Below are 20,668 nucleotides of genomic sequence, written 5' to 3' on the forward strand. Positions count from 1 at the left end.
CTAACAGATGAATGGACAAAGAAAAGGTTGTATATATAAACAATGGAATACTGTTCAGCCATAAAAGGAACAAAGTCCTGGCTCAACGCCTATAGCTTAGCAGCTAGGGTGCCTGCCACCTACACTGGAGCTAGCAGGTTTGAACCTGGCCCAGGCCAGCAAAACTACAATGACAACTACAAACAAAACTAGCCAGACATTGTGGTGGGTGCCTGTAGTCCCAGCTACTTGGGAGGCTGAGGCAAGAGAATTGCTTAAGCCCAAGAGTTTGAGGTTGCTGTGAGCTGTGACGCCATGACACTCTACTGAGGGCGACATAGTGAGACTCTGTTTCAAAAAAAAAAAAAAAGGAACAAAGTCCTGTCATTGTCATTCATGGCAACTAGGGTGGAACTGGAGGACAATACCTGTATAAGTGAAATAAGCCAGAAACAGAAAGCTAAACAGTGTCTGCTCTCATTTATATTTGGAAGCTAAAGAAAAGTTGATATCACAGAAGTAAAAAGTAGAAGAGAAGATAGTAGAGGCTAAGAAAGGCTAGGGAAGGGAAGGGTAGGGAGAGATTTGTTAAAAAGACACAAAATTACAACCAGATAGGAAGATTAAGTTCTAGGCTTCTGTAACATTGCAGGGGGAATGAAATATGAAAAATAGTATTAACACTGGCTGGATATTTTCCAGATAGCTCTTGTATATTATGTAGTTTCAACTAGCTAGAAGAAGGATAGTGAATGTTCTCAGCACAAAGAAGCGATGAGAGCTTGAGATACTAATTATCCTAGTCTGATTACTATACATTGTATGTATTGAAAGATCATCATGTGCATTATGAATCAATAAAAAGGAATAGACTTTGTGTAAACCTACATACATTCTCCTGTATACTTTAAATCATCTCTAGATTGTTTAAAATACTTAATGCAATGTAAATGTTATGTAAGTAGCTGTTATATTGTACTTTGAAATTTGTATTTTTTTTTGTATTTTTGTCTTTTATTTTTCCAAATATTTTTGTTCTGTAGTTGGTTGAATCCAAGAACGTGAGGCCCACAGATACAGAGGGCTAAATGTACTATTTATTAATTCAGTTTACAGAAGGGGGCACTGAGATTTAGAGAAGTTAACTAAGGTTCTTTTTTTTTTTTTTTGAGACAGAGTCTCAAGCTGTTGTCCTGGTTAGAGTGCTGTGGCATCATTGCTTGCAGCAACCTCCAACTCTTGGGCTCAAGCGATTCTCTTGCCTCAGTTTTTCTATTTTTAGTAGAAAGAGGGTCTCCCCCCCCCTTTTTTTTTTTGCTCAGGCTGGTCTTGAACCTGTGAGCTCAAGCAATCGACCCACCTCTGTCTCCCAGAGTGCTAGGCTTAACTAAAGTTCTTTTTTTTTTTTTGAGACAGAGCCTCAAGCTGTCCCCCTGGGTAGAGTGCCGTGGCATCACAGCTCACAGCAACCTCCAACTCCTGGGCTCAAGCAAGTCTCCTGCCTCAGCCTCCCAAGTAGCTGGGACCACAGGCGCCCGCCACAACGCCCGGCTATTTTTTGGTTGCAGCCGTCATTGTTATTTTTGGCGGGTCCAGGCTGGGGATTTGAACCCGCCACCTTAGGTGTACGTGGCTGGCGCCTTAGCCAGTTGAGCTATAGGTGCCGAGCCTTAACTAAAGTTCTTAAAGTATGACAGGTATTAATTAAATGATAGGGCTAGGAGTTGAACTAAGGTTTGTCAATGGTGAAAGGTGGAATTCAGTTTGAATCTCAGGTTTACCTGCCTCCAAATCCCCCATAAATCTCTTGTCTCCTCACTGCCACGTGGCAGCCTGGAATAGTCTCTGGGTTGCAGCCTGTGGTGACTTCGGTTTCCCTCTGAAGAGGTAAGCCCAGAGGCTAGTGCCCGTTTCAAGGTTCTGATCTATGAAGCTGAGGGAGAAGGATGGATAATTAGACCTGTGCCTTGAGCCTGAGGAGATTCCCAAAGGGGAGTCATTTCTACGGACTCAAGGAAAGAAGGAAAAACCCAGAAGAACTCATCTGTCCCTTAGAGAGGACACTGGGGAGAGGGTAAGGTGACAGTGTGCTACCTAACATTCTCATCTCTGTGGCTCTTGGTAGTTCTCACAGAGCAGTCACCTCTGCTAAGGGATTTCTCTCATTTTACACATAAGCCCTTAGAGGTTCAGAGAGAGAGAGCAAATCAGGTATTAAGTCAGGCTCCATCCCAGGGGCACAAACAGGCATAAACTGATATTGCTGACCGGATGAGTTGGGGCTCAGCTGGAAGTAACTCTTGCAATTTGGATGTTACATGGACACTTAGGGGTTATCCAAAGTCAGGAAAGGACAATTAGGTAGCATTAGGAGGGCCCAGGGGTGACAGGGACCCAATTTAAGGGCATTATGTGTGTGTGTGTGTGTGTGTGTGTATATGTGTATGCATGTGTACTCTGCCTACACATCTACCTGGTTGGTGAGGTATTTACTTCCCTAGTTGGGGGGCTCAGGAGCTAAGGCAGAGGTGAGTGCACTGTGCACTCTGCTGTGAAAACCTGGGGACCAGAGAGGCAAGGGCTGCTCCTCCAGGGGGCCATCACCAATTTGTCCTGTGGAATTTGGAAAGAGCAGGCCTGGAAAAGCTCCTTTCCCTGTCTTTTTCTGCCTCCTTTGGATTTTTAAAAAACGGATTCTCGGCTGGGCGCCTGTGGCTCAAGCGGCTTAAGGCACCAGCCACATACACCTAAGGTGGCGGGTTTGAATCCCCAGCCCGGGCCCGCCAAACAACAATGATGGCTGCAACCAAAAAATGGCCGGGCGTTGTGGCGGGCGCCTGTGGTCCCAGCTACTTGGGAGGCGGAGGCAGGAGACTCGCTTGAGCCCAGGAGTTGGAGGTTGCTGTGAGCGGCATGTCATGGCACTCTACCCAGGGGGATAGCTTGAGGCTCCGTCTCAAAAAAAAAAAAAATAAAAAACAAAACTGATTCTCTTTTATCTCCTTTTTTGGTTTATTAGCATTTCCTTTGTTGTATTATTTTAGTGGTCACTTTAGGGTTTATCGCACACACCTTTAATTTATCAAATCTATCTTCCAGTAATGTTGCACCACTTCACAGATGAGATCCTTACATGAACTTTCATTTCTCCCCATCAGTTTTCTTGTTATCATTGCCATACGTTTTACTTCTACATTAATTATAAACCCACAATATCTTGTAATTTCGGGGCTTTTATTTATTTATTGTTTTTTGAGACTTGGTTGCCCTAGGTAGAGTGCCATGGTGTCATAGCTCACAACAACCTCAAACTCTTGGGCTCAAGTGATTCTATTGCCTCAGCCTCCTAAGGAGCTGGGACTACAGGCATCTGCCACAACACCTGGCTAATTTTTCTATTTTTAGAGATGGGGTCTGGCTCTTGCTCAGACTGGTCTTGAGCTCAAGCAATCCACCTGTTTCGGCCTCCCAGAGTGCTAGAATTACAGGCATGAGCCATGGTGCCCAGCCTATTTTGGAGCTTTGAAAATAGTCTATTCTATCTTGAAGACATTTAGAAAAACATGATAAAAATCAATATTATGTTTGCAAAATTCATTTATATTGTATGTAACTGTAGTTTATTTTAGGTTTTACTTTTTATTTTTGAGACAGAGTCTCACTCTGTTGCCTGGGCTAGGGGGCCATGGCATCAGCCCAGCTTGCAGCAACCTCAAACTTCTAGGCTTAAGTCATCTTCCTTGCAGATGACCTCCCTCACAAGTAGCTGGGACTACAGGTGGCCACCACAATGCCTGACTAATTTTTCTATTTTAAGTAGAGAAGGAGTTTTGTTCTTGCTCAGGCTGGTTTCAAACTCCTGAGCTCAAGCAATCCTCCCTTCTCAACCTCCCAGAGTGCTAGGATGACAGGCGTGAGCCACCACACCTGACTATTTTATGGTCGATAGGATTCCAATGTAGGATTGTTCTATAATCTATTTACATATTCTATTAAATTAAAAAAATTATGGTATTGCTAGTTTTTCACAACTAGGGACAATGACACTATATTCTTTTTTTTTTCTTTTTGAGACAGTCTCGCTCTGTTGCCTGGTCTAAAGGGCCATGGCCTTAGCCTAGATCACAGCAACCTCAATCTACTTGCCTCAGCCTCCCAAGTAGCTGAGACTACAGGCACCAACCATAATGCCCAGCTAACTATAAATATCCTTGTACATGTTTTTTAGCTGGGACTATTAGGACTATAGGCACACACTACCTCATCTAGCTAATTATTTTTTGGAGAGATGGGTGGGGTCTTGCTATGTTGCTCAGGCTAGTCTTGAACTATTTTTTCCAGCTTGTATAATTGTTCATAATAGTCTCTTATAATCCTTTCTATTTCTATAGCATATGTTATAATGTTTCCTTTTTTTTTTTTTTTTTGCATTTTTTGGCCAGGGCTGCATTTGAACCCGCCACCTCTGGCATATGGGGTCAGTGCCTTACTCCTCTGAGCCACAGGTGCTGTCCTATAATGTTTCTTTTTCATTTATAATTTTATTTGTGTGAATATTATCTCTCTTTTTTCCCCCTTTCTTTTCCTTTTCTTTTCTCTGTCGTCTCTCTGTCCCTCTTTTTGAGACAGGGGCTCACTCTGTTGCCCAGGATAGAGTACAGTGGCATTTTCAAAGGCTCCCAAGTGTTGCCTAAAATTGCTCTTTTCCCAATGTTATGTCCCCTTTTTCCTCATCACTGTCATCTAACAGCTTCAAGGTTGTTTATCTGTTTGCATAGAGGACCTTGACTCAGTCTGTCTTCTCTGCCCAACTCATGACACAATGTGGAACTACAGTAAAAATTCACTCATGTCGATGATCCAGGCAGCATCCTTGCTTGTTATTTGCCTCCTTCAGCACAGGTGACTGACATATTCTCCATGAAATCCTGGCCGCAAATATTATGGTCGTACCCTGGATCATCATGTAGAAACATCATTTCTGAACTCTTGTATTTTAGTATTTTCTTTCCAGCCACCTTATTCCTTCCCCCTGCTTTCCCTGCTTTTATCTATCATGATGACTTCTAAGCCTTTAATCTTTCCTTAGTTGTTCTCCTGTCTTCTCTGCCCTCCTCACGCTTGGGTGGCAGGCAGCGTGGTCACTCTCCCTCCAGCACTCTTGTTTCTCTGATTCTGACAACTGGATGAAAGTGGTTCTTTGACTGCTAAGAGTCTCTGGAGAAACAGCACAAGTGTGAAGTTCTGCATCCCTCTGTACTCCTTTCTTTCTGCTGTTGACCCTTGAACAACATGGCTTTGAACAGCACGAATTCACTTACACATGGATTTTCTTCCATCTCTGCCACCCCTGAAGCAGCAAGACCGACCCTTCCTCTTCCTCAGCCTATTCAACATGGAGACTGTGAAGATGGGCACCTTTATTTTCCCCCTTAATGAATAATTTGTTTTCTCTTCCTTCCAATTTTATTAAGAGTTTTTTCTTTTCTATAGCTTACTTTATTGAAGAATACAGTATATAATTGATATAACATACAAAGTATGTGTTAATCAATCATCTATGTTTATCAGTAAGGCTTCTGGTCACAGTGGGCTATTAGTAGTTTAGTTTGGGGGAGGAGTCAAAGTATACATGTATGTAAATTTTCTACTGCATGGAGGGTCAGTTAACTCCCCATTTCTCAAGAATCAACTGTATGTCAGAAAAGGAGGGTCTTCCTTCTCTCAAGATTCAGCTTTCCTCTAGTTCTCATCGGGAACCTCTCTTAATGGATCATCCCTTAGCTTTCTTCTTAACTGGCTTCTCCTCTCCCTATCAGGCAGGTAATACTATGATTCATTTTGCAGATAAGAAAACTAATGTTCAGAAGTCCAAGCTTGCTTCATGGTCTCACATCTGTAAGTGGCTGAGCCAAAAATAAAATTCAGATCTCCCCCCTCCAAGTCTCACATTTTTTCTACTATGCAAAGTTTGCCAATATCCTCTTCTCTACCTTCCCTTTTATCTGCTCTTCTCTATGTTCTCCCCAGAATCATGGTGGTTTTATTCCAGGCCCTACCATTCTACTGCATTGAAATTGGTGGCTAATGCCTATGGATCTTTGAACTTTAAATCCCATGAAGGTGAGGATCATCTCATGCTTTTCATTGTATCCTCAGGGCCTGAAGAAAGGAACTGTCCTTACTAAACCTGTTCATTACTGTGTCAAAGGACCCTCAGAGGATCTAGCATTGATGACCCTCCAACCTTCTTCACATCGTCCCCTCCCCTTGCTTTGATGAAGCCATTCTCTCCTCACTTTCCTTCTGCCTTTCTGGCCCTTACATACAAACTCAACCTTCTGATTTCTTTTGTATCTGTCCACCTCCCTTCATGCTTGCTGTCACTAGTCAGGTTCAGGATACTGTAGTTGCTCATGTGGACTAGTGAAACAGTTTCCTGTTCAGTCTCTTGGCCTACAGGCCTATCTCCTTCTAATCCGTACTCTGATGTGACTGCAGAGTTATTCTGGAACACAAATATGATCTGGCTAGGTCCCTGATTTGGACTTTTGAATGCTTACTATCTGGACTAAAAACTCAAATTGATTATCACAACATACAATGCCTTTCATCATCTGGCTTCTGCCTACCTGTTAAGGGGTGCCTAACATAGCCACATACAAATCCTTTTCCCCTCCTCCTCTTCCTCTTCTCCTAAGATGAATATACAAAGGATCTGCTAGCCCTACCCACAGAAGTTCATGCCAAAAGACCCTAACCTGACAGGCAACCTGTAGAATGTGCCCACCCACCCATGGCCCCATATAAAAGAGGCCTCTAACTGTCCCCTGGGTGCAGATACCATCTTTGCACTGCCTAAGCAGGTCACCCCCCCTTTTTAGTTAACCTGGCCTCAACTTCTCTTCTGCAGCCTGGCCTTTGGGTGCCATTGTTTACACCTTTTATTATCCATCCAGCCTTATTTCTTCCATGCCCCATATTCTCTCTGTGCTGGGGAAACATGGGACAACCAGTGTACTTCCTTCCTGCTGAGTTTGTCTGTCCCCCTCTGCCTTTGTGCTGTTCCTTTTTACCTAGAATGAGTTTTGTTTTCCCCTTCTCCTTCCTCTCCAGAGAACACTTTAATAAATATTCTTCAAATCTAACTCAAATTCACCTTCTCTGTGCGGTGGTCTTAGTTTTATGAGTGTCCCCTCCTCTGTGTTCCCACAGAATCTAGTACTATAAATAAATATTACATCTCTTTATAGCATGCTAGATTGGAACCTCCCTCAGGGAAGAGGCTGAGTTTTTTTTCTTTTTCTGCTGTCATAAAGTTACATAATATGTATATAATACATAATGGATATAACATATGTATAATAAACATCTGATGAATAAACGAATGAGTGACTGAATGAGACTCATATGCAGAAGGAAGGGGAGAGAACTTACAAGCCAGAGACAAGCTTCTTTTGTAGCTGATTACTACAAACTCTGAATGAGTAGCTATTTTTCAGAAAATGAATACATGTTTAAGCATCTCAAAGATAAGTGCAAATAGCTAAGCCAAAATGTAGCAAGGATGTCTCACAAAATTCTTCTTCCTTCATTGGATCAGCCACACAACTCTCAGAAATCAGCTGGGTAACTCGCTATGTGAGGGCAGAGGCTTCTCAGTGGGGACCTACAGCTGTGGTTTTTGGAACAGAGTTGCCAGGTGCTGCCTGATCTCCTTGGTTCTGGCACCATAGATGATGGGGTTGACCAGACACGGAAGCAGCAGGTAGAAGGCACTGAGCAGGTTGTGCACATCCTGGGAAGCAGTGCGGGCCACACGGTAGACGATGGATGAGGACATTGTTGAGGAGTAGACAGTGAAGATGACCAGGAGGTGAGAGCCACAGGTGTTCAGTGCCTTGGAACGTGCTCCACCCGAGGAAATCCTGAAGGCGGCATGGATGATACGGGAGTAGGAGGCTCCTAGTAGGAGCATGTCTAGGACTCTGTTGAAGATGCGAACGGTAAGCCCCACAGTCTTGTTCAGGGAAATGTCCCCACAGGAGAGCTTCATTAGGGCCATGTGCTCACAGGCAAAGTGGTGGATCACGTCTGAGCGGCAGAAGCGAACCCAGGAGGCCAGAAAAACCACCGGAGCAACAATACATGTGCTCCTGGCAGCTGCCAACCCCAGCAGGCCAGCCAGTAGCTGGCCTGTCACTATCTCTGAGTAGCGGAGAGGGTAGCAGATGGCGACATAGCGATCCAGGGCCATGACCAGGAGGATGTTGCAATCAAAGACAATGAGGAAGTAGATGCAGAACATCTGGACCAGGCAGCGAGGCAGGGAGATGCGATTGAAGTGTGGGGAGAAGCTCAAGAGCATGGCGGGCACCACAGTGGAGGCAGCACAGAGGTTGACAGCCAGGAGCAGGGCAATGAGCAGGTACATGGGCTGGTGCAGGCTGCGCTGGGCCACCACTGTGTGGATGACCAGGGTGTTGGCGGAGATGATCACCAGGTAGAGGCTGAGGAAGGGCAGCACCAGGAAGGCACGGGACTCTCGCAACCCTGGGAAGCCCACCAGGAAGAAGCTGGTGTAGGATGTATTGGAGCTTCCATTGCTCCACACCAACATCTTCCCTAGGAGTACAGGATGGCTCTGGGGAGTGGGTAGGGGAAGGAGGTCTGGTGTCTGTACCCAGTCCTGGAGAGACCTAGCCTCACCAGGGTACCCTGGGGACTTTGACCTCCATGAGCCTCTGATATTCCTAGAGAGAAAAGAAATGTTATTTTTAATCACATAATGAGATTGTTCAAGAAATAACATCATTCCATAGGCTGTTTGTCCATTTTGCTTCCTCGTTTCTATAAATTTACAGATTATTCCTTTATTTCTTTCTTCACATTTTTAATGAGCACCTACTTTTCTGTTAGGGCATATATTGGGTGCATGGAGTACAACAGTGGGCAACGTTTTTGTTCCCTGGGTGAGTCTGCATTCTACTGAGTGGGCTAGTAATGACGAGCAATGGTCAAAATTAAGTGTGCGGCAGTATACTCAAGAAATGCATTCCAAAAATTATCTGTTTCACCCTACAGCAAACCCAAGATAGACCAGTGCCAGGTCAATTGAGGCCATTTCTACTCTTCATCTACTTTCCCTTTTTTTGATCAGGAGGTGAAAAGCTGCAGGTTGAAAACTAGGGAGAGGGAAGAATGCAGTGGGGAAAGGTTTAGGGCCAGAGCTCACTAGCTCTCATTTCCCAGCTTGATGTTGGTATGGTGGAGGTGGAGGTGAGGCAACATTTAATTCAAAGTTTAGGGCTTTTATCATTAAGTGGGAGTGGCTATTTGGATCCCTTATATTAGATTGTTTATGAAATTAAAAGTGATCCAAAGATTCTTTAAGATTATTTAGGAATGAACAAGGTCATAATAGAAACATTTTGCAATTTCATCCAAGGAGCAACACAGATCACATACGAATGGAGAATAAAAACCTTGCTTTTCCAGTGTCCCCTTTGGAGTTTTGCTCTTCCAGTGTAAGGAGAGCTATAGAACAGTTTTGTACAGATTCAGAAGCATGGTGGATGGAGATGTGACTGTGCCTGGTATAGATTGGGAGGAATGAAGGAAAGATTTATTAAGGAAAGCCAAGCCTGGCAAATGATTTACTCAGTTCAAGTATAGTAGGTTCTCTCAGTTTTAGCAAGTGTATAAAACAGAACTGATATGCAGATGTTTAGAGATAACCTTTTTTCTTTTCTCACTGCTTATACGAAATCTATTTTACATGTTTGACAAGGATCAGCTCTAAGTTTAATAATCTATAATTGACGTTAGCTCTTTCCCTTGCATATCCTCAAAATTCATATTTTTCCAAAGATTTCTCATGGATACACTGGAAGGAAATCCTAAACACATGTTTAGATTTGTTCAGGAAGTGTAGGTACTTTGTCTAAGCAGGAGACTTGAATTTTACTGATCATCTCTTATGATCTCTGACCATGACAGGGCATGGGCTTTAGTTCTTTCAGACATTTTTTATTCTGCCTTTTCTACTTTCAAGTTACTTTCTCATGATATGCGGATCAAAATAAAATGGAAAGTGAGCAATGTCTTGGTTCTTTCTTCGTATTGCTCATCTGCCCAACACTGACAAAGCCCTTCTTTGTTTACCTTTTTGCTCCACTTCAAAAGCTGACTGAAAACTCCATTCTGGGCCACCCAGACCTCCAGACTTCAGAGTGGTGCCTTGCATATGGCTAACACTTCCCATGGGCCTTCTGAGGCTGTCACGGGGCGGGGGGGGGGGGGGGGGGGGGGGGGGGGGGGGGGGGGGGGGAAGAGAGGAGGGTAATAGAAGCAAAGACCCTGCACCCAAGGCTGAGCCATATACCTTAGTATTGGGCTGGGGCTCTCATAGGCAAGTATAGAGAGCCAAAAGGAAGGCAGAATCTCAACAAATACTTGGTATTGGACAACCTCAATGATAGGAAACAGGAAATTTGGTTGTCCTTATCCTTCCTCGGTCCCCACTTGGATTATAGGATCAGAGAACCAGAAACTCAGAGAGACCCAAGACTCAGAGAATTCAAGAACCATCTAGTTGAAAACTTTACAATGCAAGCCTGATAGGATTGGATGTGGGGAGAGAGAGGGGGAAAAGCAAGGATTCCTCCTCCCCACCTATAGTGCCACAAAAAGCATTTTTCCAGCTTAAGCTACTGTGTGAAGTAGCTTGCTGAATATAATTACTAGGAGAAATTACAGGTGTGAAAACATCTGGGGGAGCCTTCAGTCCCTGTGTCTCCCTCTGCACCTACAACACTCAAGGTGAAAGCTTCTGCCCAGCCTCTTGCCTAGCCAAGCATTAACTTTGTTACTCACCAGAACTTACACAGACTGAGAGTAGTAAGACCAGTTTGCTCCAGGCCTTGGTTCCTTGAATGCTGTTAAATCCATGGCATTCCTCCCTGGGGAACTCTCTGGAGCTCCCAGACTCTGACTTAGCCAGTCAGCAGGATCCCAGGGGTGTACAGAAAGAGATGTCCCCTCAGGGCCCTGTAGCCTGGAGGAACATCATGAGCAGAAACGGGGTGTTGATGAGGGCATGTGGGCATGAAGGGACCTGTAACAAAGGGTCCTGCCTAGGGGAGAAGAGGGATTATTCTCTAGCATGCCCTTACCCTCTTCATCATTCCCTCCATTGTTTTCCTGGGTACCTGTGGCTCTCATATCTCCACCTGTAGGCCAGATGTTGCCCCCATATCTCAGAGCCATGTATCCAATAGCTGTCATTCAGAGGAACCCCATGCCCCAGACAAATTGCAAACTTAAAATGTCCCAAGCTGAATTCATATCTTCACACAAACATGTTTTCTCCCTGTCATTTTTTTGAAGTAATGTCTATTTTTGTGCTTTCTTTTTTGTAAAATTTATTTCAATGGATTTAAGGGGTATGTTTTTTGTTACATAAATTAATTGTATAGTGGTGAAACCAGGGCTTTTAATGTACCTTTTCCCCAAATAGTGTACATTGTACTCAGCTGGTAACTTTTTGTCCCTAAACCCTCTTCCACCTTCCCCCTTCTTAGTTTCCAAGGCCTATTACAGCACTTTATGACCACATATATCCATCATTTAGCTTCCACTTGTAAGTAAGAACACATGGCATTTATTTTTCCATTCCTGAGACACTTCACTTATGATGATGATCTCCAGTTCCATCCAAGTTGCTGCAAAAGAAATTTCATTCCTTTTTATGGCTGAGTAGATATTTTCTTTATCCGCTCATCAGATGGGCACTTTGGTTGAGTCCATATCTCAAGCCAATTGTGAATTGTGCTGAGATTAACATTCAGGTGCAGGTATCTTTTTGATATAATGATGTCTTGCCCTTTGGTAGATCTCTAGTAGTGCTGGATCAAATGGCAGGTCACTTTTTAGTTCATTGAGGAATTGCCATACTATTTTCCATAGAGGTTGTGCTAATTTATATTCTTACCAACTATGTATAAGCATTTCCTTTTTACCACATTGGCACTAGCATCAATTTTTTTGACTTTTTATTAATAACTATTCTGACAGGGATAAGGTGTCATTGTGGTTTTAATTTTCATTTCCTTGATGGTCAGTGATATTGATCTTTTTTTTTCCGTTGAGACAGAGTCTCACTTGGTCACCCTTGGTAGAGTGCCATGGAGTCACAGATCACAGCAACCTCAAATTCTTGGGTTTAAGCGATTCTCTTGCCTCAGCCTCCTGAGTAGTTGGGACTACAGGAGCCTGCCACAGCGTCCAGCTATTTTTTTTTTTGTTGTTGTTGTAGTTGTCATTGTTGTTCGGCAGGCCAGAGCTGGATTTGAACCCGCCAGCTTCTGTGTATGTGGCTGGTGCCCCAGCCACTGAGTTACAGGCACAAAGCCAATGTTGATCATTTTTTTCATATTTGTACTTCATCTGTATATCTTGAAAAAACTGTTGTATCTTTTGCCCACTTGCTTTTTTTGACTTTTGAATTTTGCTTTCAATTTCAACTGGCTTTCACTCATCTTAGTTTGAAGTTTTTTATTTTTAATTATTTTTTTCTTTTCTTCCTTAGTGATTCTCTTGCCCTTAGCTGGGACTACAGGTGCCTGCCACAACACCTGGCTTTTTTTGGTAGAGACAGGGTCTCATCTGGCTTACTCTGGCTCAGGATGGTCTTGAACCTCTGAGCTTAGGCAATCCACCCACCTTGGCCTCCCACAGCACTAGGTCTACAGGTGTGAGCCACCATGCCCGGCCCTTTTGCCTACTTGTAAATGGAGTTATTTGGTTTTTTCCTGCTGATTTGTTAGAGTTCCTTGTAGATCCTGGATGTTAGTTCTTTGTTGGATGTATAGTTTGTGAATATTTTCTCCCATCTACAGATTACCTATTTACTGTTGATTATTTTCCTTTGTTGTGTAGAAACTTTTTAGTTTAATTAGGTCACATTTATTTATTTTTGTTGTTGCTCTATTTTTGAGTTTTAGTCATAAATTCTTTGCCTAGGCCAATGTCCAGAAGAGTTTTCCCTTTTTTTTGTAGAATTTGTATAGTTTCAGGCCTTTAAGTCATCAATCCACCTACAGTTAATTTTTGTATATAATGAGAGATAGTGATCCAGTTTCATTGTTTTGCATGTGGCTATCCAATTTTCCCAGCACCTTTTATTGAATACTGTATTATTTCCCCAGTGTATATTTTTGTCCACTTTGTCAATAATCAGTTGGTTGTAGTTGGTTTTGTTTCTAGGATCTCTATTCTGTTCCACTGATATATGTGTCTACTTTAATTCTAGTACTGTACTATTTTAATTACTATATGTAGCCTTGTAGTATAATTTGAAGTTGGATAATGTGATGCCTTGTTCTTTTTGCTTAGGATTGCTTTGGCTATTCATGCTCTTCTTGATTCCATATTAAACTCAAGATTGTTTTCTCTACTTTTGTGAAAAATGATGTTGGCAATTTAAGGGGATTATATTGCATCTGTAAATCACTTGGGCCAGTATGGACATTTTAACACCATTGATTCTTCTAATCCATGAGCAAGAGATTATTTCTATTTGTTTGTGTTATCTATGATTTCTTTTATCAGTGTTTTGCAGTTCTCCTTATAGAATCTTTCTCCTCCTCGGTTAAGTATTTAATTAGCTATTGTATTTTATTTTTGCAGCTATTATATCTTTTTGATGTGCTGTTGGATTCAGTTTGCTAGTATTTTGCTGAGGATGTTTACATTTATGTTCATGAGGGTTATTGGTCTGTATTTTTCTTCTTTGGTTGTATCCTTTCCTGGCTTTGGTATCAGGGTGATACTGCTTTCATAGAATGAGTTAGGGAGGCTTCCCTCCTTCTCAATGTAATGGAATAGTTTCAACAGGATGGGTTCTTTGTACGTCTAGTAGAATTTGGCTACAAATCTGTCTGGGCCAGGGCTTTATTGTTGTTGTTGGGAAATTTTAAATTACTGCTTCGGTTATGATGCTTATTATTGATCAGTTCAGGATTTCTATTTCTTTCTGATTCAGGGTTGGGAGGTTATATGTTTTCAGAAATTTGTCCATTTCCTCTACATTTTCTAGGTTGTGTGCATAGAAGTTTTCAAACCCAGCTCCAGTCAAAAAAAAAAACAAAACTGAAAAAAGAGAAAAAACCCAACTTCCTTCTTAACACCGCTTTTCCTGTTTCCCAGAGATTTTGGTAGTTGTGTCACCATTGTCTTTCAATTAAAAACATTTTTTAAATTTCCACCTTGATTTTGTCCTTGCCCAAGGATCATTCAGCATAGTTCTTTAATTTCCATAAGTTTGTGTAGTTTTGAGAGTTCTTGGAATTGATATCCAGTTTTATCTATAGTGTGAGAAGATATATGATATAATTTCAATTTTTACAAATTTGTGAGATTTGTTTTGTGGCCTAATATGATTTATTGGAAAATGTTCTATGTGCTGTTGAGAAGAATAGTCTTCAATTTTAAGGTAGAGTATTTTATAAATGTTTGTTAGGTCCATTTTTTCTAGAGTCTCATTTAAATCCAGAGCTTCTTTGTTGTTTAGAAAAATCAGTGATCTGTCTAATTTTGGTAGTAGAATATTGAAGTCCCCCATTATTATTATGCAGCTCTTTCTTTTTTTAAATTTCAAATTAATATGAAGGTACAAATTTTTAGGTTACATTGTTTTCAGTTCCAAGGTAAAGTTCAAGTTGTAGAAGAGCCAATCCCCCAGGGGGCGTGCTGAACACCCTTACATTGTGCACATTAGGTGAGATCCCGCCAAATGCCCTCCCTCATCTTACCAATTGCCCTCCCCCCGCCCCCTTCTCTCTCTTTACCCTGCCCTCTTGCTAGACTATATTTGTTTTTTTATTTTTATTTTTTGTAATTGTTTATATACTGGTTTCATATTAGTATTTGGTACACTGGATTTTTTTTTTCCATCCTTGAGATACTTTACTAAGAAGGATGTGTTTCAACTCCATCTGGGTAAAAATAAAAGAAGTAAAGTCTCCATCTTTTTTATGGCTGAATAGTATTCCATGGTATTTATATACTACAGTTTATTGATCCATTCGTGGGTTAGTGGGCATTTGGGTTGCTTCCACGACTTGGCAATTATGAATTAAGCTGCAATCAACATTTTGGTGCAAATGTCTTTGTGGTAAAATGATTTTTGTTCTTCTGGGTAGATACCTAGTAATGGGATTGTGGGATCAAATGGAAGGTCAACTTTTAGTTCTTTGAGAATTCTCCATACTTCTTTCCATAAAGATTGTATTAGTTTGCTCACCAACAGTGTAGAAATGTTCCCTTCTCTTTACATCCATGTGAGCATCTGCAGTTTTGCAACTTTTTGATGGGGGCTAATCTTACTAGAGGTAGGTGATATCTCAGAGTGGTTTTGATTTGCATTTCTTTGATGATTAAAGATAATGAGCACTTTTTATGCATTTGTTGGCCATTTGTCTGTTATCTTCAGAGAAATTTCTGTTCAAGTCCCTTGCCTACATAGAAATGGGGCTGTTTGCTCTTTTCCTGTCATTTACTTTGAGTTCTCTGTAAATGCTGGTTATCAGGCCTTTGTCAGATTCATAACACGTAAAAATCTTCTCCCATTCTGAAGAGTGTCTGTTTGCAGTACCTTTAGCTTTGCAGAAGCTTTTTAGTTTGATTAAATACTAGTTATTTACTTTTGGCATTGCTTCAATTTGCCAAGGGATCTTCCTCATAAAATCTTTTCCTGCACCAATATTTTTAAGTATTTTCCCCGCACTCTCTTCTAGAATTTTTATCGTTTTATGTCTTACATTTAAATCTTTTATCCAGTGAGAGTCAATTTTTGTCAATGGTGAGAGGTATGAGTTCAGTTTCAGTCTTCTGCTTATGGCTAATCAGTTCTCCTAGCACCATTTATTAAACAGGGATTCTTTTCTCCAGTGCATGCTTTTGTTAGGCTGATCAAAGATCAACTGATGATATATGGCTGGGTTCATCTCTAGATTTTCTATTGTATTTTATAGATCTATGTCTCTATCTTTTGCCAGTTCCATGCTGTTTTGATCACTATGGAATTGTATAACCTTTATTGGAGTCAACAGATACCTGGCCTGAGATTTTATATTCATCAGCCATTCTGTGCCTCTTTGGAGGGGAATTCAAGTCCTTCACATTAATTGAGAGAATTGATAAGTATGGTGGAGATTTGGTCATCTTGTTTTTCAGAGATCCAGAGCTTATTTTTATCCTTGGTGACTCTGAATTCATTAATTTCTTGAGACTACTTTTTTTTTCCATATTCAGTATTTTAATTTAATTTTCTACTGGACAAATTTACATATCTCCCTCACCCTTTCCTTTAAGTTAGTGTGACAATTCTCCATAGTAAACTACCTAAAGAGAAACTTTCATCAAGAATGGAAGGGGGTGGGTGGCGCCTGTGGCTCAAAGGAGTAGGGCGCTGGCCCCATATGCTGGAGCTGGTGGGTTCAAACCCAGCCCTAGCCAAAAACTGCAAAAAAACCCAAAAATAAGAATGGAATGGGCTCAGTGCCTGTAGCACAGTGTTCAGGGTGCCAGCCACATAGACTGAGAGTGGTGGGTTTAAACCTGGCCTGGGCCAGCTAAACAACAATGACAACTGCAACAAAAAAATGGCCAGGTGTTGTGGCGGGCGCCTGTAGTCCCAGCTACTTTGGAGGATGAGGCAAGAGAATCACTTGAGCCTAGGAGTTTGAGGTTGCTGTGAGGTGTGACACCATGGCATTCTACCGGAGGGTGACATAATAAGACTCTGTCTCCAAAAAAAAAGAAAAAAAGAAAAAAAGAAAAAAAGAAAAAAATCACTGCTGCTGTAAAAAAATCAATACTGGCTCAGTGCCTGTGGCTCAAGTGGCTAAGGTGCCAGCCACATACACCTGAGCTGGCAGGTTCGAATCCAACCCGGGCCTGCCAAACAACAATGATGGCTGCAACCAAAAAATAGCCGGGTGTTGTGGTGGGTGCCTGTAGTCCCAGCTACTTGGGAGGCTGAGGCAGGAGACTTGCTTGAGCCCAGGAGTTGGAGGTTGCTGTGAGCTGTGATGCCACAGCACTCTACCCAGGGTAACTGCTTGAGACTCTATCTCAAACAAACAAGCAAACCAAAAAAAAAAAAAAAAAACAATACTTGGGCCTGGCTTTCCTCACCATCCAATGGCAGAACTGTGGTCAGCCACTGTTTGTTGTGCTAGATGGCAGAGGCTAACTTAGCTTCACATTATCCAGAGGCCCTGGATAGAAGATTGTAAGGTCATGAATTTCTAAATTTTCATGGTTCCATTGATGCCAGTAGTGCAAAATTTGTGACAATCTTGCTTGCCCACCTCATAAATAAATACTGGAGTGATGCTATTCTGGTGCAGCGTCTCCAAGGCTATATTGCGGTCCTGGGTTGTGGTCCTCTTGTTCATGTTGCAGAAACGTTCCATGGCAGACATGTTGCACTGGATGCTCTGTTTTGGAATGTCTAACTTGGATACAGACCTCAAGCAGCTGCGATCATAGTATTTAAAAAACACTGGGCAGCAGTCTTGGTTAGCAGCCATGCTATTCTTCAAGACAAATGATACATTCAGGAGTGGTAGAAACTCTGTTTTCAGAGTTGGGACCTGTACACTTTTTGAGGCATCAGTAACAGACATGATGCTGTCATGACTGACTCAGGCTTGGCAGCTCCCACTGGCAGAGAGGCTGACCTCATGGACCCAGCCGCCTGCGCCACTGCCCCCAAACTCTCACATCAGCTGACCAAAAGGCATCTTGATACCCCCAGGGTGTACTTGCTGTCTTTTCATCCACTTTTTTTTTTTTATAATATCATCACTTTATTCAGGAAATAATCAAATGCAATATAGAGCTGACACAGAGAAACTATGCATAAAATTGTATAAATCTGCTTGCTACATTTTCTAGAAGAGGCTTAGTCATTGTAGACAAGAGAAACAAGGAGGGTACCTAAGTGACTACTGTTTTAAGCAAATATCTCCATACTCCCTTGTGATGAAGGCAGCCCCAGGTGAAATGGTTCTGTTAGAAGGGAGAGTAGGAGGCAGTGACTGTGCAGAAGCCATGTTTCCTGGCTCTGCCAGTACTCCATGGTATACTTCATTGAACTCCTGGAGGGCCCAGTGCTTGTTCTCAGTTGCCTGCTTGAGTTGGGTGTACTCTTTTACCAGCCAGTCTAACTCCTCCCCAAGAACCTCATAGGTGTTCAGGACCTGTCTTGACTTTTCCATGTCTTGCTTTTGTAGGCAAATGGCTCCCTCCATTTGTCCCTAATGAGACAACGAACTTTTACTTTCTTGGCAGTGTAAGTGTCAGACAAAATCTTTAGCTCCTCCTTCCTCAGCTTAAGAATCATGGCACTGCCCTTGATTTCCAGGTACTGGGCATTAATGTGGTTGAGCTCAGACTGGGTCTTCAGCCGGTGTTCTTAAAAAAGCTTCTGTAGCAAGACGAGGCATCAGAGAAGCACCTGAGAATATGTGGCACTCTTCTTTTCCAGAAGCACCATCTGCTGGGTCTTGGCATCTTGGCACTGCTGCTTCTCAATGCCAAGACCTCTGCCAGTTTCCACACCTTTGCTGCCTTCAGGGTTTCATAGTCAGAATCTGAATTGGGATCATGGAAGCAGAGCAGAGTGAATCATTTCTTTTTGAGCTGCTCTTCCTCTTCTAGCTGGAGTTGCGCTCTCATTCACCCGAAGTCCTCGGAGGGTGGCGTGAGTTCCAGAAGGTCTGCTTTCTCCAGCTCTAGCAATGGAGGTATTTCCTTCTCTTGGCTAGGACTTAAAAACCATGTCAGTTCAGTCACAAGTAGCCATTGTTCAAGGGTCTCATGAAACTTTTTGTCCTCAGAAGTTAAATTTGTGTCTAGTGTCTTCACATAGGAATCTACAAGCTGCTCTTGAATGACTCTCTGTAAAATCTCAGACCTCAACCATGTTGTCTTATGCAGCTCAACTTCCTTCCACGCCTGAGCCTGCTCCTTTGCCACGGTGAAGCTTAAGCCAGTCTCATCCACACGCTGTGAGAGACTCAGAAGCAGCTTGCTGAAGTAGGGGTTCTGTAACAGGTCCTCTTCACTCAGGTTACAAAGAGGAAGCTGGGTGCTGCTCACTTGTTGAAGTATTTCCATCCCTTCTGCAGGTGAGCAGAGACCCCCAGATGCCATTTGATTTGCTTGGGATTCTTACAAGTGCCACAACATTTTATATTCTAAGCACATAAATGCGTTCATTTGTTCCAAGCTGTCCAAAAGGAGTCTCTCTGGGGCAGCTGGAGCAACCGAAGCACTGCCGGGGAGGCTGAGGCGGTCTGGCCGGCGGTGTCTACACCGGGACCCGGCCTGCGCCAGGGCTCTGGAACCTCACACTCCAGCCTCGCACAGGGGTTGGGGGTAACCGTGGTCTGGGGGCACCGCACAGGAAGGCCCAGGAAAGGAAGACCCACTTCTTTAATATAAGCAGAAAACACTCTGCATTTGAAGTCACACGATCCTTCTGCCAGCAAAACATTGTTGGGATGCGAATCCAAGCTGAGGATTGTGGAATGAATCGGCTTTTTAATGTGCTTGCTTACCCACCATTTTCAGACTTGAAGTAACGAACAAAAATGAGTCGTGCTCCACTTCCCACAGCAAATTTGTTTTCTAAGGGGACCACTTCACAAAAGCGGCTGCTTGATTACTTCTCAGGATCACCATCGTTGGCTTCCAGACACCGTCTTTCTTTTTTTTTTGAGACAGAGCCTCAAGCTGTCCCTCTGGGTAGAGTGCTGTGGCCTCACAGCTCACAGCAACCTCCAACTCCTGGGCTCAAGCAAGTCTCCTGCCTCAGCCTCCCAAGTAGCTGGGACCACAGGAGCCTGCCACAACGCCCAGCTATTTTTTGGTTGCAGCCGTCATTGTTGTTTGGCGGCCCGGGTTGGATTTGAACCTGCACCTTAGATGTATGTGGCTGGCGCCTTAGCCACTTGATCCACAAGCACCGAGCCGCCACCATCTTTCTAACTCCAGACATAGGCATTGAGGTCTGCCCGGCAAGTGATCATGGTTGCTTTGGGGAGTCCAGTCAATACCTATGATGTGTCCATTGTGCTCCTGGAGTTCGTGAGCTTTTATCCACTAGCTTCTGTTTTCTTATAGATGTGAACTTTGTGATTGTTGGAGCTAAGAGCAATTTGGGTATGATCCATGTTCCAGGCATGACTGGTGATTGGCTCTAGTAAAAACTGATGCAGGGACATTATTCTTAGAGTTTTCAAAGAAAAGAAAGCTGGGATTGGGGAATGTCGGATGGGATGGGAGTGGAGAATTCATGGACTCTGGTTGGTTGACCAGAAGCTCTGTGGGCACACTCTTGAGACTACTTTTGAACAATTTTTTTGATTTCTATTTCCATCTTTTCCTCCATTCCAATCATCTTATTTGCCCTTCATATTCTGAATTCTATTTCTGACATTTCATTTCAGCAATTTCTCTATGGATAGTATTTTCTATTGTATCTCCTTTTTAATCACGTGGGGGAGTTGATCTGTTCTGATTTTTCATGTTGCCAGAGTTCTTCTGCTTGTTCCTCTCCATGAGTATTTTCAGGTTAAAAAAAAAAAAAAATATATATATATATATATATATATTT

The 20,668-nt window shown here is 42.6% G+C and overlaps 1 protein-coding gene and 2 pseudogenes across 1 annotated transcript; all 3 read right to left on the reverse strand.

Annotated features, from left to right (window-relative positions):
• Window positions 1–7,648: 7,648 nt before the first annotated feature.
• LOC100953185 (olfactory receptor 52K1-like) lies at window positions 7,649–8,599 on the reverse strand. The gene has a single exon (XM_012802736.1). It carries the CDS (start codon window positions 8,597–8,599, stop codon window positions 7,649–7,651), a length of 951 nt encoding a protein of 316 aa, XP_012658190.1.
• An 8,644-nt stretch (window positions 8,600–17,243) lies between these two features.
• Window positions 17,244–20,360, reverse strand: LOC105886414 (annotated as a pseudogene).
• LOC100953495 lies at window positions 17,994–19,203 on the reverse strand (annotated as a pseudogene).
• Window positions 20,361–20,668: the final 308 nt, after the last annotated feature.

The sequence above is a fragment of the Otolemur garnettii genome, unplaced genomic scaffold (assembly GCF_000181295.1).
Source record: "Otolemur garnettii isolate 467f Iridium unplaced genomic scaffold, OtoGar3 scaffold00001, whole genome shotgun sequence".
Classification (NCBI taxonomy): domain Eukaryota; kingdom Metazoa; phylum Chordata; class Mammalia; order Primates; family Galagidae; genus Otolemur; species Otolemur garnettii.

Excerpts from the sequence above, each read along its gene's own strand:
- LOC100953185 (XM_012802736.1), bottom strand. The coding sequence starts at position 8,599 with ATGTTGGTGTGGAGCAATGGAAGCTCCAATACATCCTACACCAGCTTC.